Below are 26,865 nucleotides of genomic sequence, written 5' to 3'. Positions count from 1 at the left end.
GTATATAAATCATGTAAATAATAAAAGAAAATATTAAAACTATACATTTCATAAAATATTAACATGAATAAATTATACAACAATCACCCAATGAAATAAAATGTGTTTTTTAATGAAATTGTGACTTGTATTTCAGCGAATACCTTAATTATTCCTCTGTTAAATTATGTGACATCTGCTTAGAGTATATTCCTGGCTTACTGTGTCACGGCTCTCAGTGATCAGTGCTGATGTCAATGTTTGATTATTTTATAGCTGTGGAGTCAGTGTTAATGCCTGTGTGGCTCGACACGTCATAGGGGGTCATCTTTTGAATCATTTGCTGTCGTAAAAGTGGAATTAAGTTTGGCTTGGTTCCTCTTCAGTGTTAGGTATAAAATGTATTTGCAGAACACAGAAACATATGAGCTTTTTCCCCCTCCAGCATAATTCTAAATCAAATCATCTTGTGTAATTTTAGATCTAATATATATATATATTTATAAAAGTCACTGCATGTCAGGAGCTTACTATGAATCATCAATGGTTGGTGTTCTCTTTTTGTTTATTTCTAAAAGAATAAATTCAGACAGCAATTATCTCCTTTAATGCATGAATGTGCCTCAATGAGTCGTATTGTGAGCTTTTTGCGCCATCTCGTGGGTAAAATGACACATCCTAAATGCTGTCAAATCTCTTTTTTACTATATATATATATATATATAATATATTCAATAGACTGCTGTTATTATTATGTATTGTATTTGTTGAAATATGTCTGAAAAAACGTTACACACGTAACGTTCACAAAAATGAATAGGACTCGAGGATTCAGCTTTTTGAGCCGCCAAGCGTCCTGTAGTGAGAAACTGTTTTGACGGAAACCATGGGAACCTGACGAACAAGGCCTTCAAACAAAGCCGCTGCCGCCAAATGTTTCTATGGGAAGCCAAACACGCTTCAAGTATGGTGGCCGAGAGAGCTCAATGCGCTGCAACTTAAGAAATCACATGCAAATTGAAAAAACACCAGCAAATGGAGAAAACATCTTCATCAGATTGACAACATAAGTATTGCAAATCCTCACAACACATGCAAATTAACGCGCTGCAAATAGCACTGACCACAACAGAAATGTTTCAAGGGGACCCAAAAAAGTGTCAGACCTGGCTGGGATTTGCTTATTGTGCAGTGGCTACTGGTCAGTGGAGTTGTTGGTGAACTGAAAGTGAGTTTTTTTTTCTAACATTGATGCATGATTCCTTTGTCTTTTGGATATTATTAGCCTAAATAAGCTGAATAATTACACGATTAACTCTGAAACGTTACTATATTGGTCGGCTAACTTAATTTAATATCCTCCACTAAATATAATTTAAGGTTAATGAAAATAAATTTGCAATGCTTCATTGTTTCTTAATTTGCATTTGTTGTGAGGATTTGCAGCGCGTTTCTTAATTTGCATGTGTTGTGAAGATTTGCAGAAGTTTCTTAATTTGCTTATGTTGTGAGGATATGCAACACTTGTGTTGTCAAACTAATTATGTTTTTTTTTTTTTTGCTGGTGTTTTTTTCAATTTGCATGTGTTTTCTTAAGTTGCAGCGCGTTGAGCTCTCTATTATATATATCTCAAAATATTGACTCGTGATCAGTGGTGATGCCAATGTTTTGCTTGTAGTTTCATTAAATGTATAGCTGTAGGATCAGTGTTAAATCCTGTATGGCTCAACACGTCATAGGGCGTCATGTTGTGAATCATTTGGTGTCATGAAACTGAGATGACCTTTGGTTGTTGTTGGTTGAGGTGCCCTGTGTGCTTGTTTGCATGGGAAAAATGGGAAACGAACATAAATTAATAAAAAAACAAACAAACAAGCGAACATAATTATTTGTTTTTCCCTAAAATGTATAATAATAATAATAAAAAAAGATTTTATTTGTTAAAAATGTATTTATTTATTTCTTTATTATTTAACTAATTTCATCAGCATCTGCAAAGGTCACCAGCAGGGGGTGCAAAAAGAGAGGGAAAATCAGATTAATGAAATTTTTAATACAAATATTAAATAAATATATTTAAATATAAATATTAAATATTTTCTTTGCTAATAATTTATTGTTTAATTATTGAAATATTAATTAAAATGATCAGGGGGTATAATATATATATATATATATATATATATATATATATATATATATATATATATATATATATATATATATATCCCTCATGTCTTCCCTAATAAAAAGTTACAGGGCAATCAAGAGAGTCATAGGTTTATTAATTTAGTTTAATTGTCATTCATTTTAAGTCTCAGACAAGTATCCACAGACAGCAGCTGTTTTCATTGTAATGCAATATATTATGGCACTTCTGCACTCAAAAACATTTAGGCCTAAATTTAATTATGTATTTGAATGGCACATGAAATTTCTATCCATATGGATTACACAGTCTTAATTTAAACTAATAAAATTATTAAAATGCATATGACTTTATATACAGAAACCAGGTTTATACATTTATCATGAATAAATCCAGTTTGTTCCTGTCATTTAATCTATGTTTCACAGCTACAGTAGCCATATTTTAACCATGTTCATACATTTTAATAGTATAAATTCAATTGTTTTCACAATTAATGAATTTCTGATGATTTTAAAGGATTTGTGCAATAAATGCATTTTGAAAATAGTTTTGTTTCAATAAAATAGATTCAAATAATTAATAATACATTATGCCATGATTTTTTTTGTTGTTGTTGAGAATCTTACCTGATTCTCACCTGTTTCATTTATGTATGACTGAAAAATATACATCACGTTAAGTCTATTAGATTATGTTAAAAACCTGTAATTCAAATGGGTGGACATATTTCTATGTACTTCAGATACATACATTTTTAATTTAGGCCTATATATATATATATTTTTTTTTTTTACTTTAACAGTAACTTGTGTTAACATGATTTGTTTTACATGCTGTACATACAAAAGGAGCTAATATTATAGATGCTGTTGTTCATAACAAAACAGATGTTTTGGTCATCTTTTCTTGGAACAAAGACTATAGAATAAAGGACTTTGATTGGAACCACCAGATTTCACTGGAATACTTCACAATACATATTTAAAGAAAACATTAAAAAACAGTTACAAATCACAAGAATTTATTCAGTTGCTTCACGTACAGTAAATCATTGTATGGTTGATCCTATTAAAACTCCTGTGAAATTTTTTTTTTATAGAGTGATCACATTAATTCTGGACATCTCTCTAAAGGTCTTTTGCCTGCTCACCCACTGGCTCACAATTATCCTGATCTCCTGAGTACGTAAACAATAGATGAAGGGGTTTATCAGTGGTGGAATGAGGCTGTAAAGCAATATAAGAAGTATCCTGAAATCTCTGCTGATTTGGATTTGCAGGAAACTGGCTATATACACGGCACAGCGAGGCACATAAAACAGAGCGATGATGCACAACTGTGTACTGCAGGTGGCGAAACTTTTCCAGCGACTCTGAGAGCTCGACAGCCTCATTACAGACCCTATGATGTGACAGTAAGAGTAAATGATGAAGGCCAGAGGGAGAAGGAGCACAAGCAGGGCCACGCACAAGGCCACCAATATCTGCTTGCTGTTTTCAGCACAGGCCAGGCTGGTAATAGAGATGTGGTCGCAGTAGCATTGAACAATCAGTTTAGGGCCACAGTAAGGAAGCTGTTGAGTGTGCAGGGTGGCTATTGTGGGAGCGATGAAGGCAGTTACCCACACTGTTGCATTTAGGATGTACGTGATGCGGTTAGTCATAACAGTCTGGTATCTCAGAGAATAACAAATAGCCACATAGCGATCGAGGGCCATGATCATCATTATCAGAGAGTTTAATGTCCCAAAATAGTGAATTAGCTCCATTTGGAAGAAGCAAGCATGGAAAGGGGTTGCTCCAGCATTAAACCAGTACCTGGCTATGATTAAATAAACTAATGCTTCGCATTCTCTAAACTACAAATGGAAATACATCTACAAACTGAATAAAGAATCCAGAATATTGAAGTGAAATACTTGTTGCTTGCTGTGTTCACCTTCAGATTGTTTATAGTGAGTTTGAGTGTTGTAATCTAAATTAAAAAACATTTTTTTAGCATTATTGTATTTTATTTGCTTTATATAATACTTGAGAAAACACACTTAAGTAATGTGTATTATGTATATTTCATATATTTCACAGTATAAATGTAAAAACTTTTACAGAAATTCAGCAAAGATGAACATAAGAGACTTATTTAAAAAGTAATTTAATAGTGTATTTATTCCTAAATTGTTTACCAAAAGGTATTTTACTACTAGTCACCAATGTTGGATTCTTTTCAACAAGGTCTTTCCAAAAACTTGTCATGAGCGTTAAATATCTCTTATTGTGATCTATTTGCGCCACCTTGTGGCTAAAATCATATTTACACAACTCCTAATCACTAAAAAGTTTTATTGTTTTACATGTATTTATTAGTTTTTATTAATGATGATATTGTTCATTTTAATTTTGAGCATAAAGTGATATAAGATAGGAAAATATAATGAAGATTTGACTTGTTCAGCCGCCAAGTACCAACACCTAGTCGAAAACAAGTTTTCGTCACATTTGAAACACTAATAATAATAATAATAATAATAATAATAATAAAGTCCTGGAGTCCTAGTGCATACGGGAAAATTTACACTCGCTGCCCATGTCACCAAAATAATAACAATATTGATTAATTCCTTTCATTTGAAAACATGTTGGACATGATTGATATATATATATATATATGTGTGTGTATAATTATATGTTTAAATGTTGCCTATTGATCCGTTTAGTGAGTAATAAATGGCCTTCCATATTTTTTATAATACATATTATTATAATGCAAATTAGAAAAATGACTATTATAATAACAAATATTGTAAATTCACAACAACAGCACATAACTGCATAAAAATAACCTTCCAGTTTCACGTGATAATAACATCTAAAAGTCAGATCACCTCATTTAGAAATAGTTAACGACATACTGATAATCCTGTTTCTGTGGACACACCATTTGATAAAGAACTGTCTGATTTCTTTGATCCTGATGAAGTAGATGAAGGGGTTCACTACAGGTGGAAGCAGACTGTAGAACATGACCAGGGCGATCTTCTGACTGCTGTTCATCTGAGCGTTTGGGATGTTAGAAGTGGTGTAAACCACAAAACGGGGCACATAATAGATGACAATGATAGTCAGCTGTGTTGCACAGGTAGAAAAGGCTTTCATTCGGCCCTGTGTGTTTGCAATTCGAAGTACAGACACCAGGATACTTAAATAAGAAAAGATGATGAAAGACAATGGCACGAGAAGCACAAACATTGCCACAGCATATGAAATGAGATTTGTGAGGGTGGCATCAGCACAGGCCAGTTGGTTCATAGATAGAGAATCACAGAAACAATGAGTGATCATGTTTGGCCCACAGAATGGGAGTTTCACTGTCTGCATTAAGCTAATGGTTGGAGCAATCATTGCAGTAACCCAGGAAAACCCTATTAGAAGCCTCATAGTGCGGTTAGTCATTAAAGCAAGGTATCTTAGTGGGAAACAGATCGCCAAGTACCGATCAATTGCCATGATCATCATAATTAGAGAGTTCAGGGTACCAAAATAGTGAATCAGCTGCCTTTGAAACAGACAAACGTAGAAGCCAATATAACCGTCATTAAACCAATAGCGAGATATAACTTTTGGCAGAGCGACTGTGCAAAAACCAATATCAGACAAAGACAAGCTCAGCATGATAATATACATGGGCTTTTGGAGGCTGCGCTCAATCACAAACAGGAGCACAATGAGGGAGTTTCCAGTGATCACAGCGATGTAGATGCAGAGCAAAAACGCTGCCATCAGGCTGTAGTATTTGGGCTGGAGTCCAGGGAAACCCACGATGAAAAACTCTGTTACAACAGAAGCTGTGGTTTCATTTGCCTGTAACATACTAAAAATGGATCTGTATGTTACACTAACATGAAATACTACTCACAATGATAAAAAGGGCTTTGACAGATTTGAATTGCCCAAAGATATTGAAATATATACTTGAATTGAAAATTAAATTATACATTAAAAAGCTGTATATAAATCATGTAAATAATAAAAGAAAATATTAAAACTATACATTTCATAAAATATTAACATGAATAAATTATACAACAATCACCCAATGAAATAAAATGTGTTTTTTAATGAAATTGTGACTTGTATTTCAGCGAATACCTTAATTATTCCTCTGTTAAATTATGTGACATCTGCTTAGAGTATATTCCTGGCTTACTGTGTCACGGCTCTCAGTGATCAGTGCTGATGTCAATGTTTGATTATTTTATAGCTGTGGAGTCAGTGTTAATGCCTGTGTGGCTCGACACGTCATAGGGGGTCATCTTTTGAATCATTTGCTGTCGTAAAAGTGGAATTAAGTTTGGCTTGGTTCCTCTTCAGTGTTAGGTATAAAATGTATTTGCAGAACACAGAAACATATGAGCTTTTTCCCCCTCCAGCATAATTCTAAATCAAATCATCTTGTGTAATTTTAGATCTAATATATATATATATTTATAAAAGTCACTGCATGTCAGGAGCTTACTATGAATCATCAATGGTTGGTGTTCTCTTTTTGTTTATTTCTAAAAGAATAAATTCAGACAGCAATTATCTCCTTTAATGCATGAATGTGCCTCAATGAGTCGTATTGTGAGCTTTTTGCGCCATCTCGTGGGTAAAATGACACATCCTAAATGCTGTCAAATCTCTTTTTTACTAGAATCTCTCCACTCTCAAATAGAATAACATAAGAATAAACTTGCATTATAAATAAATAAATATATATATATATATATATATATATATATACATATATATATATATATATATATATATATATATATATATATATATATATATATATATATATAATATATTCAATAGACTGCTGTTATTATTATGTATTGTATTTGTTGAAATATGTCTGAAAAAACGTTACACACGTAACGTTCACAAAAATGAATAGGACTCGAGGATTCAGCTTTTTGAGCCGCCAAGCGTCCTGTAGTGAGAAACTGTTTTGACGGAAACCATGGGAACCTGACGAACAAGGCCTTCAAACAAAGCCGCTGCCGCCAAATGTTTCTATGGGAAGCCAAACACGCTTCAAGTATGGTGGCCGAGAGAGCTCAATGCGCTGCAACTTAAGAAATCACATGCAAATTGAAAAAACACCAGCAAATGGAGAAAACATCTTCATCAGATTGACAACATAAGTATTGCAAATCCTCACAACACATGCAAATTAACGCGCTGCAAATAGCACTGACCACAACAGAAATGTTTCAAGGGGACCCAAAAAAGTGTCAGACCTGGCTGGGATTTGCTTATTGTGCAGTGGCTACTGGTCAGTGGAGTTGTTGGTGAACTGAAAGTGAGTTTTTTTTTCTAACATTGATGCATGATTCCTTTGTCTTTTGGATATTATTAGCCTAAATAAGCTGAATAATTACACGATTAACTCTGAAACGTTACTATATTGGTCGGCTAACTTAATTTAATATCCTCCACTAAATATAATTTAAGGTTAATGAAAATAAATTTGCAATGCTTCATTGTTTCTTAATTTGCATTTGTTGTGAGGATTTGCAGCGCGTTTCTTAATTTGCATGTGTTGTGAAGATTTGCAGAAGTTTCTTAATTTGCTTATGTTGTGAGGATATGCAACACTTGTGTTGTCAAACTAATTATGTTTTTTTTTTTTTTGCTGGTGTTTTTTTCAATTTGCATGTGTTTTCTTAAGTTGCAGCGCGTTGAGCTCTCTATTATATATATCTCAAAATATTGACTCGTGATCAGTGGTGATGCCAATGTTTTGCTTGTAGTTTCATTAAATGTATAGCTGTAGGATCAGTGTTAAATCCTGTATGGCTCAACACGTCATAGGGCGTCATGTTGTGAATCATTTGGTGTCATGAAACTGAGATGACCTTTGGTTGTTGTTGGTTGAGGTGCCCTGTGTGCTTGTTTGCATGGGAAAAATGGGAAACGAACATAAATTAATAAAAAAACAAACAAACAAGCGAACATAATTATTTGTTTTTCCCTAAAATGTATAATAATAATAATAAAAAAAGATTTTATTTGTTAAAAATGTATTTATTTATTTCTTTATTATTTAACTAATTTCATCAGCATCTGCAAAGGTCACCAGCAGGGGGTGCAAAAAGAGAGGGAAAATCAGATTAATGAAATTTTTAATACAAATATTAAATAAATATATTTAAATATAAATATTAAATATTTTCTTTGCTAATAATTTATTGTTTAATTATTGAAATATTAATTAAAATGATCAGGGGGTATAATATATATATATATATATATATATATATATATATATATATATATATATATATATATATATATATATATATATATATATATATCCCTCATGTCTTCCCTAATAAAAAGTTACAGGGCAATCAAGAGAGTCATAGGTTTATTAATTTAGTTTAATTGTCATTCATTTTAAGTCTCAGACAAGTATCCACAGACAGCAGCTGTTTTCATTGTAATGCAATATATTATGGCACTTCTGCACTCAAAAACATTTAGGCCTAAATTTAATTATGTATTTGAATGGCACATGAAATTTCTATCCATATGGATTACACAGTCTTAATTTAAACTAATAAAATTATTAAAATGCATATGACTTTATATACAGAAACCAGGTTTATACATTTATCATGAATAAATCCAGTTTGTTCCTGTCATTTAATCTATGTTTCACAGCTACAGTAGCCATATTTTAACCATGTTCATACATTTTAATAGTATAAATTCAATTGTTTTCACAATTAATGAATTTCTGATGATTTTAAAGGATTTGTGCAATAAATGCATTTTGAAAATAGTTTTGTTTCAATAAAATAGATTCAAATAATTAATAATACATTATGCCATGATTTTTTTTGTTGTTGTTGAGAATCTTACCTGATTCTCACCTGTTTCATTTATGTATGACTGAAAAATATACATCACGTTAAGTCTATTAGATTATGTTAAAAACCTGTAATTCAAATGGGTGGACATATTTCTATGTACTTCAGATACATACATTTTTAATTTAGGCCTATATATATATATATTTTTTTTTTTTACTTTAACAGTAACTTGTGTTAACATGATTTGTTTTACATGCTGTACATACAAAAGGAGCTAATATTATAGATGCTGTTGTTCATAACAAAACAGATGTTTTGGTCATCTTTTCTTGGAACAAAGACTATAGAATAAAGGACTTTGATTGGAACCACCAGATTTCACTGGAATACTTCACAATACATATTTAAAGAAAACATTAAAAAACAGTTACAAATCACAAGAATTTATTCAGTTGCTTCACGTACAGTAAATCATTGTATGGTTGATCCTATTAAAACTCCTGTGAAATTTTTTTTTTATAGAGTGATCACATTAATTCTGGACATCTCTCTAAAGGTCTTTTGCCTGCTCACCCACTGGCTCACAATTATCCTGATCTCCTGAGTACGTAAACAATAGATGAAGGGGTTTATCAGTGGTGGAATGAGGCTGTAAAGCAATATAAGAAGTATCCTGAAATCTCTGCTGATTTGGATTTGCAGGAAACTGGCTATATACACGGCACAGCGAGGCACATAAAACAGAGCGATGATGCACAACTGTGTACTGCAGGTGGCGAAACTTTTCCAGCGACTCTGAGAGCTCGACAGCCTCATTACAGACCCTATGATGTGACAGTAAGAGTAAATGATGAAGGCCAGAGGGAGAAGGAGCACAAGCAGGGCCACGCACAAGGCCACCAATATCTGCTTGCTGTTTTCAGCACAGGCCAGGCTGGTAATAGAGATGTGGTCGCAGTAGCATTGAACAATCAGTTTAGGGCCACAGTAAGGAAGCTGTTGAGTGTGCAGGGTGGCTATTGTGGGAGCGATGAAGGCAGTTACCCACACTGTTGCATTTAGGATGTACGTGATGCGGTTAGTCATAACAGTCTGGTATCTCAGAGAATAACAAATAGCCACATAGCGATCGAGGGCCATGATCATCATTATCAGAGAGTTTAATGTCCCAAAATAGTGAATTAGCTCCATTTGGAAGAAGCAAGCATGGAAAGGGGTTGCTCCAGCATTAAACCAGTACCTGGCTATGATTTTAGGTAAGGCAACAGTGGAAAAACACATGTCAGACATTGCCAGGTTTGCAAGGATGATGTACATAGGCTTCCTGAGTCTCTCCGAAGTGATAAACAGGACCAGGAAAACAGTGTTACCAGCCACTGTGGTCATGTAGACGACAAAAAAAATGGCCGAGACCAGGCCGTAATAGTCTGGATGGAGTCCAGGGAAGCCCACAATGATAAACTCAGTGATAGTTGTCCAGTTCTTCGGTAACATTTTGCCAGATCTGCAGAGAGGACACAAGTGATTGAAATGGTCTAATATTAATATTTATATAATCTGAATAAATGTTACAAATACATGAATATTACATTATCATAATATTACACTTAAAATGTCAAATTTAATATTAAATGACATTTTAAAATTCATTGTAAAAATGTGGTATTACAAAAAACAGATAACTCCGTATTTTCTAAAGACATGGAGAGCTTTAAAGACTCTTTAAAGAAAGTAAAACGCCATAAAATTAAATTAAATGTACAGTATGTAATTAAATTCATTATTATTAAACAGCAAGACATTCAACATTAAGGCAGGGAATTTGCACCTGTTATGTTGACTGTGCTCTAAATTAAGAAAAATACATTATTACTTATCACTTATATAGCATTTGCTGTTATGTACAGTGTGGTTGGGACTTATTTTTTTCTCGAGATGATGACAAGGTCAGGGTGGCTTTAGGGACTGGATGTCAATCATAGCTCATGAAGTCACCTTAATCATACAGGTGGAAAAAACAGGCCTCATATCAGGCCTCATCTGCTGCCATAAGCGTAACAATGACATGCCAAATGGTAAAAATGACAAGATATTACTATTACAGAAATAAAACGAGAATAATTTTCAATTCTTGTCTCAGACATTAGGACTGTATATAGGCTGGCCAGAATTTGATTTTATTTTTATTTTAGATTATTTTAATCACCGTAGCTTTGCAGTGCAGTTAAACAGTGCTGAGAGTGCTGAATTATCAATAGACACTAAACCAACTAAAATGTCATTGTTTTATCACAAGTTTTATAAAGCTGCTTATGAAATAAGAAGGATATGGTTAATTATTAAATGTCAGTAAATCTTTTCTCTTACAGTTGGTGTCATTGCAAGTTTTTTTCTGCCTGTCATCGGATCTCATGGGTTTTTGTTGTTTATAAGTGTCAGTATATACATTAATTGGACTCTTATCTCATGATTTACTATGATTCCTCAGTGTAAATAATCTCAGTTTCCCATCAGTCCATAATCTTCAGGGTCTGTCTAGTGTCTCTTGAAAGCAAATTATGGGCATGTTGCAAATATGTTGACTCTTCTGACAAGCAACAGTGTCAGTGTTTACGGCATGTTACATGGAAACCCTAGACATCACATCTGATGTCTCCCTCAGTGAGCAACCCTTCTCTTAAAAACATACAAACATCAAACTGTATCAAATAAGAAAATAATTAATAGAGATACCTGTTAACTATTTTAGACTATAATCTGCTGACTCCACTAACATTTATGCACATTAAGCATTTAATAGTATTATATTTTGTAAACAGTAAAACTAAAGTTGGCCTTAATATATCAGCTCATGGTTATGGGATAAAGTAGTCTTACATTTAAGAAACTATATAGACAAATCACTGGTAAATTATTAGATTGTTGAAATCATATTCTTTCAGATGAGTGATTTATTTAACGTATTCTTTCAGATGAGTGATTTATTTAACGTCTTTAGATTTCAAATAAAATATGTCTCTTTATTGTCTGTTATCTCAAAATGAGTTTTTTTTTCACATTCACTGAGATATCTTCACTTCAGCAACACTTACATATGCCAGACTTTACAGTTTTATATATGCAGTATATATTCTGGAGGTTTTTAGAGAGGGATTTTTTCATATATCATTCACCTAATTTATATCATTTTATTCCAAAAATATATCTTGAAAACATTTTCTGATTCATGGAGTGATGAAAAGATATACAAAATGTCAACAAAGTGAAATGTAGGAACCTGGCTTTATCTTGCGCAGATTTCTGGAAATGAATGTATAATGACTGCATATTTAATAAGACAATACCCAATTTGCATATTTAAAAAAAAACATAAAAAAAAACTTGTTATACAAAACAATTATCTTAATGTACTATTATCAATCTACTGGGATGGTTTACAATATTTACCCTATTTACCAGTGCGTGTTCTGTTAAAGGGACTGTAAGTAGGAATTACTCCCATCTAGTGGTGAAATTGTATTTTGCATTCAAACTAATTTTGCTCTCCAGCGCCTCGCTTTTCAAATGCGCGTTGCATCTACGGTAGGCGATATGTACCAAAAAGCTTTGACAGGAAGTCTTCTAATAGCACTTCGTTTTTGCGACGATGTTTTCTTCTCCTGTGGTGCGGCATATGTATGGTCCATAATAAGAATGCAATCCAGACTTTTAAACTTGCCGGTGCAGTTTCAAGCGCCTCTCACTGCTCTGCACCTGCGTTTCTGGCTCTGACCGAAAACGCGTTGTGGAAACCCGTTGGCTTAGTACTTTTTGTCCCTCTCTGCTATTATAGTTTTGCAAGATGGCGGAACTACATGGAAGCCTCCGTCGACCTACCCGTCCCATGTATATAAAGATAATAAATTCTTCATTTACGAGGATTAGTTTAAACATTGGCATAGGTATTTGTACACCATTGAGGGCATATTTATGAATAAAAATATTGATTTTAGATAATAAAATACCTAAAAAGTTACTTATTGTCCCTTTAAGCTAAACTCAGTAGTTCATAGCATCATATACGTAGTATATTATTGAATCATAATCCCCCTTCAGCCTCAGATGCTTAGTGGTGCCAAGCCTCTAATACATGATATAATTGAATAATAGATTACTGGCTACTGTTGGGAAAACAGAAAAATATTTATGTCCTGTTTATTAACACTCCTAATATATTCTCACGAGTCAACGCATCAAATTGATGTTATTTCTACAGCATCAGTTCTTATTGTTTTGCTCTGCTATGCTACATACGAGGCCCATTTTTAATTTTAATTCATTTGTCTGACTGATACTTTAGTACTAAACTGGCTTAAGTAAAAAAAAAAAAAATAAACAAAGAGAAATTGCACCTGTAATATCCAGTGTGAATAAAGGTATGCATGACCTGTGGCAAAAACATACATATATATATATAAAAAAATAGTCTTATTTATCATTGTATTGTGCTTTTTTGGGTGAATTATCCCTTGAATTTCTTAATAATGATAACAATAATGATAGTAATAATAATAATGTTTATTAAGTAGAAAATTAAAAGCCAGAAGTTAATTAATTGTTATACATGTACCTACTGTATATTTAAGCAATGTCTATAGTTATTATTGTTTTTGGAGTTTATAGTTTTTAGACCTTGTCACTGTAAATTGCCATCTACTTTTTAATTTGAAAATACTTATATTGTATAAAAAGTCTGATTGCATTTGAAAAACATGTATAACATGTTACTATGTATACGTTTTTTTGTGACTGCAGTTTTCCTGTGAAATGCCCCCTGGGTGGTGCAAAACCATTTTATTTTCAACCAAAAAGTTCCATTCTCTGTACCATATTCATTCTATTCTTTTTACCTTAATTCTACTTCAGTGTTAAATTACATTTTGATTCCAGACTTAGGCCATTATTATGTTTTGACTTTTGTTTTTCTTGAGTGTCATCATCTACATAAATGAGTGTTGTCACTTATTTACTACATCACTCAGTGGTAATTCTCTCAGGTTTAGTTTCCCATCTGTACAATGTTCAGGGTGTCTAGTGTCTCCAGAGAGCAAATTAAGGGCATGTAGCAAGTATGTTGACACTCTTCAGACAAACAACAGTGACAGGGATAAACCCTGACATCAAACCTTTAATGAGTTTCTCTGTAAGCACCCCTTCTGTCAAAACGCAAACCTCAATGTCTGTCAAGTAAGAAAATAACATGTAGACAGTGTAAATAATGTTAGACTATAAGCTGCAGTTTTCATAAAACTAATCAGGCATTTAGAAATATTCTCAAAAACATCCCTTCTTGCTTATGTTTTAGTGATTAGCTTTTGGTCCTACCATGATATTAACTTTTTTTAACAAGGTTTCTAGACCAAACTAGGTCACAATATTGGTACCTTTTTGTTAGAAATGAGTTTTCAAATGGTTTCTCATATGGAGACCGCACTAAATGATAGATATAGTTAGATAGAGATACGTTTTATCAGTATAATATTGTTAAAAGGAGTCTTTAAATCCCTTTTGGGTGACATTGCATGCTCAGGGTCACAGTGGTGCCAAGGGTTTAATACACTGATGATCTAAGTGAATAATAGATTGTCATTAATGTCTCTGTTGGGAAATGACTGAAGGAAAATAGTTAATTTATTGTTTATTATTAATACAGCAATAATCTTTTCTTCCCTAGTGTATAATAAAGTGAAACGTCTTCTCAAAAACAAAGAAACAGCACATTTCATTATCGAGAATTAAAAACCTCATTAATTTCCTTCATAGGGGAATTAATTATTATAATTATCATTGGCCTGACAGTTTTTTTCTGTGGCAGGTACAGAGAGCTCTAGAAAGACTGTTGTACATTAACATCATTAATAAATACTGTCCATTACACAACACAATAAAAAACATCTATGCATTAGTTTAATTTCTAACATGAGCAAGAGTGTCATAAATGACATTAATAAATGCAACTAATAAATGCAACAACCACATCATTAAAATCAGCTATGAGAATTGACACAATAAACTATTATGATAAAACCTTCAAATTATTTGGTGCAACTTTTATGTGCAACATGCTTCTGCTAATAATTTTCTGATCTCTTTAGTTCTGGTGCAGTTAAATGTGGGGTTTATTAAGGGAGGAATAAGAGAAGCAACAATTAATAATGCATTTCTCTCTGTTAAAGTCAGCACAACTCCTATTTGAGTAAACAATCTGGAGACCATTTTTGGTGCATAATAACTAAATAATACAATGAGGTGACTCAAACAAGTGTTGATCATTTGTTTTGTGCTTGCATTGTTGGAGAGTTTAGTCACACTATAGGCCAGGACAGTATACGTGCACATAATAAAGGGAAACTGCCCACAGAACCACCACTGATTAATCATTGCAGGCAAGAAAAAAATAGGTTTCAGGATTAACACAAGCAGCTCTGATCATAGAACAGGCTGACAGTATGGGAAGTTGTCTACCACAGATGTCAAAACACCCATTAAAGCGATAGTAATGAGCCAAATCAGAAATGAACAGAAATGTTCTTGAATTTGTTGCAATGCTGTAGTATGTCAATGGAAGCCTGATCGCAATAAGTAGGTATATTGCCATTAATGTCAGAGCCATGCATACTTTGAAATCACCAAGATGATAGAAGAACATCCTTGAGATACAAGAGTAGTATGAAATGGTTTTAATATCAGCCAGCAGCACTGAGATCATGGTTGTGCTGCAGGTAGAGGAGAACATTGTCAACAACAGCTAGATAACAGATTAATATATATATTGGTTTGTGTAAATGCCTGTTAGTTGAGATGATACACAGATTAATCCCGTTCCCAATCAATATGAGCAGTCAGCATGATTTCACCAAGTACAACATGTTTCTGGATCAACATCCTTATTGATTCTGGTACAACATTCCAATCAACCAATCAGAATTGAGATAACTTTTCAGGAAATATCTGTTTTAGGCTTAAAATCAGGGTTAGGAGCTTCTACACCCTTGTATATCAGATATCATTTCCCACTGATTTTAGGAATAAATTACCAGTAAGGTTAGTGTTAGGGGTAGGAATTGGGCTTAGTCTATATTTTTGGAAAATACTGTTGATCCAGGATCATCAAAAGATGTTGACCAAGAAAAGAGGGGTGGTGTTGGCGCAGTGGATAAGACACATGCCTGTGCTGTGAGAGACCCGGGTTCGAATCCACTGTGAGACACCAATGTGTCCCTGAGCAAGACACTTAACCCCTAGTTGCTCCAGAGGTGTGCGACCTCTGACATATATATAATTGTAAGCCGCTTTGGATAAAAGTGTCAGCTAAATGTAATGTAATGTAAAATTACAAAAAAAAGATGTTGACCAACATGTCTTATGACCCAATATGAGCATGTAGGTTAATAAGATGAGGAATCTGAGGAACTTTTGATTCTGCAGGTGATCAAATCCAGTGATTATAAAGCTCTCTACATTTTTCACAGTTTCATTTTCAGTCAACTGCTAAAACAGCCACAAGCAAAATACACTATATAACACATGATTAGTCAAAATTAATTATATCCTTGATGTACTCATTTATGCACAGAAAAAAAGCTCCTATGAAGGAAAATGGCAGAAGGATGCAGACGCTGTCTGTAATGGACATCAATCTGAGTATCATCTAGACTAACAGATGTTTACATTAACCAGTGTACCGTACATAGTATTCTGTAATGTAGATTGATAACAATGTTTGTGGTTTTGATGTAACACCACATCCTGAATGGTTAAAAAAAATCATTATGCGTCAGAAGTTAAGTCTAGTTAGAGGTTAGTCTGTTTCTGCCTTTGTATCTGAAGCATGAATATTCTTAATGTTAGTGATGTTTCATAAACAAGTTTTGGGAGGAGCATGCGCAGATAATTAACACGGCCAATTCATCATCATTCATCACATCCATCTATCCAATCAGCGCAAGAGAGAACCCCTATAAATAATCAAAGCAGTCCTACCTTCGTTATTCTAGTCTTTCAGCATTCGGTTTGCCATCTTATCACAGACCCAATTTTCCATCCAATAAAGAGATGTATACAGGGGATTTTTTAAGATCTTCCGCAATTTGCCGGCCCCATGATCACTCCTTCCCCGCCAAACACGGCTGCCAAGCACCAAGCGTTATCGCGACAGCTGCTCTACTCGACCAGCCACACGCTGTGGCCAATAGACCGTGCAAAGCCCCGAGCTTGCCTCGGTCGACACCACCATTGTCCTGATCAAGACCCGGGCTCTCCTCGAGCGCTGGATCACAGCAGACATTCAACGAGCCTGGGCCGCACCCCTGATCTCACCGCAGCAAAGCCTCACTTGCTTCCTGCCATGGCTCAGCCTTTCACCATGGCTTTTCCAGTCGCAGCGCAGTTTGAGGCTGCCTCCACTAGCGGTGCAGACCATAAATTAATAACTTTTCAGGTGAAGATACTAAATGCAGGTTTCATGGCTAAAGTTTATAATGATGTTATGACGTAATTATTTTGAATGTCGATGGCATTTTTTTTAACCATGAAGCCAACAAGGCATTTTTTTCCAGAGTTGTCATCCACACTGAAATGTCTGAAGGCATTACATTTGCCTAACTGTCCATGTCCAAACCTCACTGAGATGATACCATAGACTGTATAAAAACGTAGACGTAGTGTCCGTGACTTCACCCATAGGTTTCAGACGAGAGTATTTGAAACCAAAAGTGGGCGGAGCAGACCGTCGCCATCTTGGCAGCGCGTCACAGCATGTCACTCTGGGGTAATCAAAAATAGGCAAAAAGGCGGGAGCTGGTTGCTGAAACCACGCCCACCTAGCGCGACGGCGGTGACAGCAGCGGCAATACACCTGTCACTCCAGTGGCCACGCCCCTAATTATGCAGAACTTTAAAGCTTAATATAATTTAAGGAGCCTTTTCTGTCTTTCCCTACAGTCGCAGCAGTAGCTGCTCCCGCAGGAGCCTCTATCCATATTTCTCCACTGCCGCAGCAGCATCCACTCCCATAAGAGCCTCTATATGTTTTTCCCACTGCTCTGGCAGTGAACGCTTCCACAGAAGCCAAATTCTCTTCCTAGATACCGCTGCAACAAATGTTTACCAAAGGACGTCCAGCACCCCTCTAACATTAAGCCTTGCTTTTTGGGGGGCTGCAAATGTACGTATCTGGCTGCTCTCCCATTCTAATTGCATTTTTGGGGAGCACTTGGGTCCGGACTAAACGCAGAGCGGGCATAAGTACCGAGCTCGGAGCCCTCTCCCTGGACAGCACGCCAAATATGCATAACCCTTTACTCAGTTTATTATAAGTGTGAACTTGTGAAGTGATGTTTCATAAACAATTTTCGGGAGGAGCTCGTGCAGATAATTAACGCGGCCAATTCATCATCAGTAATCAGTTAACATCCATCTATCCAGTCAGCGCAAGAGAGAACCCCTATAAATAATCAAAGCAGTCCTACCTTCGTTATTCTATGGGAAGTTGTGGGCTAATGGTTAGAGAGTCGGACTCCCGATCGAAGGGTTGTGAGTTCGAGTCTCAGGCCGGCAGGAATTGTGGGTGGGGGGAGTGCATGTACAGTGCTCTCTCCACCTTCAATACCACGACTTAGGTGCCCTTGAGCAAGGCATCGAACCCCCGACTGCTCCCCGGGCGCTGCAGCATATATGGCTGCCCACTGCTCTGTGTGTGTGCACTTCGGATGGGTTAAATGCAGAGCACGAATTCTGAGTATGGGTCACCATACTTGACTGAATGTCATGTCACTTTCACTTTTTTTCACTTTTCTAGTCTTTCAACATCCCTCCGCCACCCCGACTCCTCACCTTCAGCCCGTTCCTAACCCAGCACAGGGAAGAGCACTTGGGGGGAGCACTTGGGTCCGGACTAAACGCTGAGCTCGGACCCCTCTCCCCGACCAAGGGGAGTAATTACCGAGCTCGGAGCCCTTTCCCTGGACAGCACACCAAATACGCATAACCCTTTACTCAGTTTAGTGAAGTGAAGTGACATTCTCTAACCATTAGGCCACGACTCCCCTTATTTTATATATATAGTTTATTATATATAAGTGTGAACTCGTGAATTGAGCATAAAATAATGTCTGCTGGCCCTCAGTCCCAAAAATTACATCAGTTACTGATTCTATTAAAACATTTGTGTAATGGGATCTCAAACACTACAGGGAACATTGTCGGCTCAATCATTAAGAGGGCCCCTGTGTATATTAATGGGGTGGAAGCATCATTGCTATTTTACTAAGATAGTGAAGCAATTGCTTGAGCAGGAGCAAATTATTTATTTTCAGTATTACAAATTATTTATCATTCAGAAATTTAAACAGACTGCAAGTTAGTTTATTTTTAACATCACAAATAAGTGGTACATTAAAGACCACAACCTGGCAAATCGTTAAATCATAAGCAAAAGCTGATGCATTTGAGCCCTAAATGGCTGATTAGATTTGTGGAAATAGTAGTTTATATTCTTACATAATTTATCCATCATCTTATTTTCATAATAATTTAGTTTGATTATTATGTCTTCGGAGAGAAGGTGTGCTCAGTGAGGAAGACATTAGAGATCTGATGTCAAGAGTTTTCATGTAACATAGTGCTACAAACAATGTGACTGTTTTGTTTTTGCCCGAAGAATGTCAACACATTTGCTATATGCTGTTAATTTGCTCTCTGGAGACTTACAGATTCTGAAGATTGTACAGATGCGAAACCTAACCTGGGAGAATTATCAATAATGAGTGATGTAAACAAGTGACAATATCGATTAATGTTCACAATGACACACAAACACAATCAAACCAAGCTGCCTGTAACCTTTAACCTTTACCATAAGTTATATATCTATCAATAAAGACCCATACAAAATACAAAATAAATACTTACACAACTAAACCACTTATTAAGCATTTGGATATAACATGTAATATGACTTGTGAACAACATTGGAGAAACAGCGTTTGGTAATAAAATAGGCTTTGTACATTGTAGAATTAATTTCTTATTATTTTCCTACATTCTTTTTTTCTTCACTTTAAAAACACAATGAGCCGTCTATAACAAGATCAAGTCATCACACAACATTATATTTAAGGATGTTGTTTGTTGACTTCAACTCAGCATTTAACACTGTCATTCCCACCAAGCTGACCACACAACTTGGAGACCTGGACATTAACACCTCTCTCTGCAACTGGATTATGCACTTTCTGACCAACAGACCTCAGCATGTTAGGTCAGGATACACCTGCTCCACCACCATCACAATCAACACCAGCATACCACAAGACTGAGCCCATTTCTCTATCCCCTCTACACCCACGACTGCAAGCATGGATCTAACTCCATCATCAAGTTTGCAGATGACATCACAGTGATAGACCACATCAGAGACAACAATGAGACTGCCTACAGGGAGGAGGACTTATTAAAAATAAATAAGAAAAAAAAAATATTTAACTAAGTATGCCAATTACAGTACATCCTGAGATTGCTAGAAATACAGCATTTAAAACGAATTCTGCTCATATAGTTAATTATCACGTGCTGACGTGCTGATGGCCAGTTATAGAGATGGTAATCATACAAATGCGCATTAAAGTCAATAATCACACTCTATTCATATAGACAACGTTCACATTGATAGCTGTGATTAAGTCAAGTCAAGTCACCTTGATTTATATAGCGCTTTAAACAAAATACATTGCGTCAAAGCAACTGAACAACATTATTTAGGAAAACAGTGTGCCAATAATGCAAAATGACAATTAAAGGCAGTTCATCATTAAATTCAGTGATGTCATCTCTGTTCATTTTAAATAGTGTCTGTGCATTTATTTGCAATCAAGTCAATGATATTGCTGTAGTTGAAGTGACCCCAACTAAGCAAGCCAGAGGCGACGGCGGCAAGGAACCGAAACTCCATTGGTGACAGAATGGAGAAAAAAACCTTGGGAGAAACCAGGCTCAGTTGGGGGGCCAGTTCTCCTCTGACCAGACGAAACCAGTAGTTCAATTCCAGGCTGCAGCAAAGTCAGATTGTGCAGAAGAATCATCTGTTTCCTGTGGTCTTGTCCTGGTGGTCATCTGAGACAAGGTCTTTACAGGGGATCTGTATCTGGGGCTCTAGTTGTCCTGGTCTCCGCTGTCTTTCAGGGATGTAGAGGTTCTTTCTAGGTGCTGATCCACCATCTGGTCTGGATACGTACTGGATCCGGGTGACTGCAGTGACCCTCTGATCTGGATACAGACTGGATCTGGTGGCTACGGTGACCTCGAAATAAGAGAGAAACAGACTAATATTAGCGTAGATGCCATTCTTCTAATGATGTAGCAAGTACATCGGGTGTTATGCTTAGTGTTCCCGGTTCCGGTTTACCTAATTAATGCAGCCTAAAAATCCTTTAACCGATTTGGATATTAAAAGCATATTAGTATGTTATGTGTAAGCCAGGTTAAAGAGATGGGTCTTTAATCTAGATTTAATCTAGAATAATGCGCTCTCGACATTTGTCAGTATAATAACTGTCACGGGTTGGTAAACCGTGATCTTGGGGTGTTTGCATTTTGTGGTGAAATCTGTGTGTTTCGCGTCTGCACTGATTAGCTTGTGGGCGTCTCTGTTAATTGTCATCAGCAACAGCTGCCACTCATTACTCATCCTCTATATATTGGCTTGTCTCACGTCTTGTGTTTGTGAGATCGTTGTTACTTGTTTGATGTGGTTACCCTGTTCGTCTGGCTTTAGTGTTGTCTGCGTTGGATGTCTGTGTTTTCCCTAGAACCTCATCCACTCTCCGCACGTTCACTCAGCCACGGACACTTACCTTCGGTTCTATTCCCCGCAGTTCCTGTGCCATCCTCTCCTGCTGCCTACTCACCGCCATCATCCGGATTCCTCACCTCCTTCCCACCACCACGAAGTGTCGTCACCTCAGCATCTTTGTTTGTTTGTGTATTTGTATTCCTCTCAGCCCATTAAATCTGTTAACTTGCATCTGCTTCCAGACTTTCCTTAATCCACCGTCACATAATGATCTCACCCACATGGAAGCAGCGAGCACCAACACACTCACGGATTTCATGCATCACAGCGTCAAAAGAATGGATCAGCAGCAGGAGAGAATCTCGAACACCGGACGCGCTGTCCAAGCGCTGGTGGCACAGGTGTCCGAGCTCACCCAGCAGTTCCATCAACTAACGTCTCCCACTGCGCCCATCGCACCGCCTGCGCCGTCCGTCCCCCGGGAGATTCCCCAGTAGCACTTCCGGCCTGAGCCGCGACTTCTGGCGCCGGAGAACTATGTGGGTGAGCCAGCATTTTGTAGAACTTTCTTAACTAAGTGTTCAATCCATTTCACCCTACAGCCCCGCACCTTTGCTACTGAAAATTCTAAAGTAGCGTTCACGCTCACATTATTGTCTGGCAAGGCGGCCTTATGGGGAACGGCGGTGTGGGAAAACCAACACCCGTGTTGTGCCTCGTTCCACGCCCTCTCTGAGGAAATGAGGAGAGTCTTCGACCGGGCCGCGACCGGCAGGGAAGCCGCTCATCGACTCTCGGAACTCCGTCAAGGCTCTTCCTCAGTAACCGACTACTCCATCGAGTTCCGCACCCTGGTGGCCGCGTGCCAGTGGAACGAGGGGGCGCAGTGGGATAGATTCCTGCATGGGTTATCCAACTGTATTCAGCAAGAGATCTACCTCCTCGAGCTGCCCCCCACTCTCAACGGACTCATTGAACTGGCTCTACGAGTTGACGCACGGATTAATCGCTTGGGCCGCCAACCCAGTCCTTCAAGATCTACCATCTCTCCTGTTAGGGGGCGCTTGAGTCTAGAGAACACGGTCGGTTCTGTCAACGACCACGAGCCCATGCAGATGGGTAGAGCTCGGCTGTCCCGGAGGGAGAGGGAGCGGCAGAGGTCCCAAGGACTGTGTTTGTACTGTGGAGGCTCTGCTCATAACGCCTACTCATGCCCGGTAAAAGAGCCAGCCGATAGTAAACTTGAGGCTACTATCAGGTGGGATCTCCGCTGAGAAGTCCTCACCTACATCATTGACCCTCCTTCCGGTGAAACTGCGGTGGAAGAATCAACATCACGAGTGTCACGCCCTTCTGGACTCCGGAGCCGAAGGTAATTTCATTGATTCTTCACTTGCACATCACCTGAACATTCCTGTCCTCCCTGTGTCTCTCCCCATCCATGTCATCGCACTCAACGGCCAGGAACTGCCTCACGTCACACACCATACAGAACCCATCACACTGCTCACGTCTGGAAACCATCAAGAAACCATATCCTTTTTTCTCATGGACTCCCCTGTTGCTCCCATTGTTTTAGGTCACCCCTGGTTATCCAAGCATAATCCACGAGTGGAATGGGGTTCTAACACTGTCACATTGTGGAGTGAAAGATGTCATGAGTCTTGTCTGGTTTCTGCTTGTTCTGTTGTCCCTGTTTCTGTTTTAGAAGGAGAACATGGTTCTGCCAAACGTGCCCGTTGAGTATCTGGACCTGAAGGAAGTGTTCAGTAAATCCCGTGCTGCTTCTCTCCCTCCCTCATGAATGACGTGTTGAGAGATATGGTAGATCAGTTTATATATGTTTACCTGGATGACATACTGATCTTTTCTTCATCTCTCCAGGAACACGTTCAACACGTCAGACGAGTGCTCCAGAGGTTACTTGAGAATGGGCTTTTTGTCAAGGCGGAGAAATGCGTATTCCATGCACAGTCTGTTCCCTTCCTAGGGTATATTGTCTCGTCCGAGGGAATACGTATGGACCCTGACAAGGTTAAGGCTGTGATAGATTGGCCATCTCCAGATTCCCGTAAGGCCCTACAGCGGGTTTCTGGGGTTTGCCAATTTCTATCAGCGTTTTATATGTAATTTCAGCCAACTAGCCTCACCTCTGACAGCCTTGACCTCTCCCAGTACTCCGTTCAGGTGGTCGGACGCAGCTGAGGCTGCGTTCACTAACCTCAAGAACCACTTAGTTTCGGCTCCCATCCTTGTGGCCCCTGATCCCACACGGCAGTTCGTGGTGGAGGTCAACGAGTCAGAGGTGGGGGTAGGAGCAGTGTTGTCCCAACGTGCTGCTTCGGACGATAAGGTACATCCTTGCGCGTTTCAGTTTTCAGTTTGTGTGCAATGAATCTAGAATACAAGAAAGTTCAATTTAATTAAATTACAAAAAATAAAGACCTTTTCAATGATTTTAAATTTTTTTTAAAGATGCATCTGTATGCAATAGCCTAAATGAGACAGCCAATGATCACAAGATTTTATACAGGTGTTATATTATAATGATTTTGTAAATGGTGATCAGCAACCAAATAATTGATAATGTGGAAGTTACTGCCTCTTGCCTTGGTGTGACTTGTCACGTTGCGCAGACAATGCAACGGCATTATCTTCAAAATAGGGCTAAATATCAAGTTTGAGTTGTTTGAGTTGAATTTTTTTTACTGTTGGCAATTTAGATTATTAAAACATCTAATTGTTGCTTGGCCATGTGCTCTTCTGTCCACGTGTGTTGTGTTTTGTGTAGCACATGGTTTGTGTTCGACCACGTTGTCCTGTATTGTTGTTGCATGCAGATCATGTTATCAGCTGCGTGCTTTCATATCCTGTTTTGTTGTGTGCTGTGTAGCACACAGCTTGGTTTTCCCTGGCTGCATGTTGTCTTATCCCGTATGAAAAAGTGAAAAAACGATATGGGGTAGTTTTTGTTGCTCTTTTGTTTAATTTTATCAATAAAAGCCCATTCTCTGCAGCATTGAGTCTTCGCATCATCCCTTCGTCCCCTACCCTGTCAACAGGGGCCCTCAGTATGATTGCTTTGGGTCTTGGTTCACATTGTGTCTTCATTCTGCACTTGGTTGTGGAACGGTGCTGTTGGACGCATTCCCTATATGTGTGTCAATGCAATTGGTGAAGAAAAAAATCGCCCACCAAAGGAAGGTTTATGTAGCAGTTTAGCTAACTGCTATGAACATATTCAAGATATGTCAAAATTTAACCAATAAGTGTCAACAAATATTGTACAAATTGGGCTATTTCTCTATCGCACCTATAGAGTCAGGACTTGTCTGTAAGGCCTTGATAAAGTCTGATATGGCAGCATGTCTGGCGAATGTTGTACACAGGAGTTAGCAAGGGTCAGTGGTTATTTTTGTACATATGAGTATCAGTTTATCTTAGAGCTTGCAAAAAATAATGAGAATCAAACTTAACCATGAACTTGTTGAAACATATCTTTATTTAAAATGTTTTAAGCCTCAATATTTTTCTTAAAATTTGTCTTTTACTGTTAGCATTACTTCATACTGGGATGTTTGCTAAAATTGATTGATGTGACACAGCACAGCCCTACCACCAGTCACCACTGCTGTAAGCATAGCATAAAATATGAATGTCAATCACCTTGCATCACCAACATCTTCACAATCACCCATGATATTTAATACAATATTATATAATTTTATCATATAATATTATTATGAGACAGCCTTTAAGTGATTTGGTACAATTCTTTTGTGCAAAAATACATCAGCTAATCGTTTCCTGATCTCTTTAGTCCTGGTGCAATAAACAGTGGGGTTTATTAATGAAGGAACAAGAGAGGCTATGATTGTTACTGCGTTTCTGTCTGTTAAGCTTAAGACGACTCCTATTCGAGTTAGTAAATTAGAAACCAGCTTTGGTGCATAATAACTAAACAAGACAATGAGATGACTGGAGCAGGTGCTGATCATTTGCTTTTTGCTTGAGTTGTTGGAGAGTCTAGTAACGCTGTAAGCAAGGACAGCATAGGTACACAGAATAAAGGGAAACTGCCCACACAGCAACCAAAGATTGATCAATGTAGGCAAGAAAAAATAGGGTTCAGGATTAACACAAGCAGCTCTGATCATAGAAGGATAATCACAGAACACATATCTGATGACAGGCTGACAGTATGGGACACTGTCTACCACTGATATCTCAACACCCATTATAGCAAAACCAATGAGCCAAGTTAGTAAAATAAGCAGAAATGTTCGTGAATTTGTTACAATGCTGTGGTACCTTAATGGAAGCCTGATCGCAATAAGTCGGTCTATTGCCATCAATGTCAAAGCCATGCATGCTGTGATACCACCGAGATGAAAAAAGTATGTCCTCGAGATACAAGAGTAATATGAAACAGTTTTAATCTCAGCCAGAAGCACTGAGATCATGGTTGTGCTGCAGGTAGAGGAGAATATTATGTCAACAATGGCTAGATTACAGATTAATATGTACATTGGTTTGTGTAAATGTCTGTTAATCGAGATGACACACAGATTAATTCCATTCCCAAGAAGTATGAGCATGTAGGTTAATAAGATGAGAAATCCGAGGAGCTTTTGATTCTGCAGGTGATCAAATCCAGTGATTATAAAGCTCTGTACATTGTTCACAGAGTAATTTTCAGCTGCCATTTGCAGTAACTCACTTCCTAACATTCAGACACAACTATTTCAAAATACAGATATAAAATTAAATGACAACAATTACACCCATGAAGTTCTCATATATACACAGAAAAAAAGCTCCTATTAAGGAAAATGGCAGAAGGATGCAGACAGCGTCTGTAACGGCCAGGTGATGAAAACTGTGAAAGTTGAAATATAGTTTTAACAGAATTATAAAAAGAGTTTTGATCATTTTAAATTCTAAATATGAATAATATGCAAAACATTTTCCAATCTTATTCTTCCTTAGAAATGTATTTTTAGATCTTTACAAATATTAGAATTTCTTATACAAGAGCTTCTCAG

At 37.1% G+C, this 26,865-nt stretch overlaps 4 protein-coding genes and 1 pseudogene across 4 annotated transcripts; all 5 read right to left on the bottom strand.

Moving 5' to 3' along the window:
* Positions 1-3,225: 3,225 nt before the first annotated feature.
* On the bottom strand, positions 3,226-4,384 carry LOC132132380 (olfactory receptor 2AT4-like). Its single transcript, XM_059544748.1, has 2 exons — positions 4,340-4,384; positions 3,226-3,990 (listed from the first exon to the last, which is right to left on the bottom strand). Exons 1-2 carry the CDS (start codon positions 4,382-4,384, stop codon positions 3,226-3,228), a joined length of 810 nt encoding a protein of 269 aa, XP_059400731.1.
* A 630-nt stretch (positions 4,385-5,014) lies between these two features.
* Positions 5,015-5,998, bottom strand: LOC132132872 (olfactory receptor 2AT4-like). Its single transcript, XM_059545413.1, has one exon. It carries the CDS (start codon positions 5,996-5,998, stop codon positions 5,015-5,017), a length of 984 nt encoding a protein of 327 aa, XP_059401396.1.
* Positions 5,999-9,507: 3,509 nt separating this feature from the next.
* On the bottom strand, positions 9,508-10,485 carry or30bv1 (odorant receptor, family 30, subfamily BV, member 1). Its single transcript, XM_059545281.1, has one exon. The coding sequence runs from the start codon at positions 10,483-10,485 to the stop codon at positions 9,508-9,510; it is 978 nt and encodes a 325-aa protein (XP_059401264.1).
* A 4,596-nt stretch (positions 10,486-15,081) lies between these two features.
* LOC132132379 (olfactory receptor 6N1-like) lies at positions 15,082-17,133 on the bottom strand (annotated as a pseudogene).
* Positions 17,134-25,560: 8,427 nt separating this feature from the next.
* Positions 25,561-26,526, bottom strand: LOC132132856 (olfactory receptor 6N1-like). Its single transcript, XM_059545382.1, has one exon. The coding sequence runs from the start codon at positions 26,524-26,526 to the stop codon at positions 25,561-25,563; it is 966 nt and encodes a 321-aa protein (XP_059401365.1).
* Positions 26,527-26,865: the final 339 nt, after the last annotated feature.

This window comes from Carassius carassius, chromosome 49 (assembly GCF_963082965.1).
Source record: "Carassius carassius chromosome 49, fCarCar2.1, whole genome shotgun sequence".
NCBI lineage: Eukaryota > Metazoa > Chordata > Actinopteri > Cypriniformes > Cyprinidae > Carassius > Carassius carassius.
The sequence above is the reverse complement of the archived record's forward strand: the minus strand, read 5'-3'. Positions and strand labels throughout refer to the sequence as shown.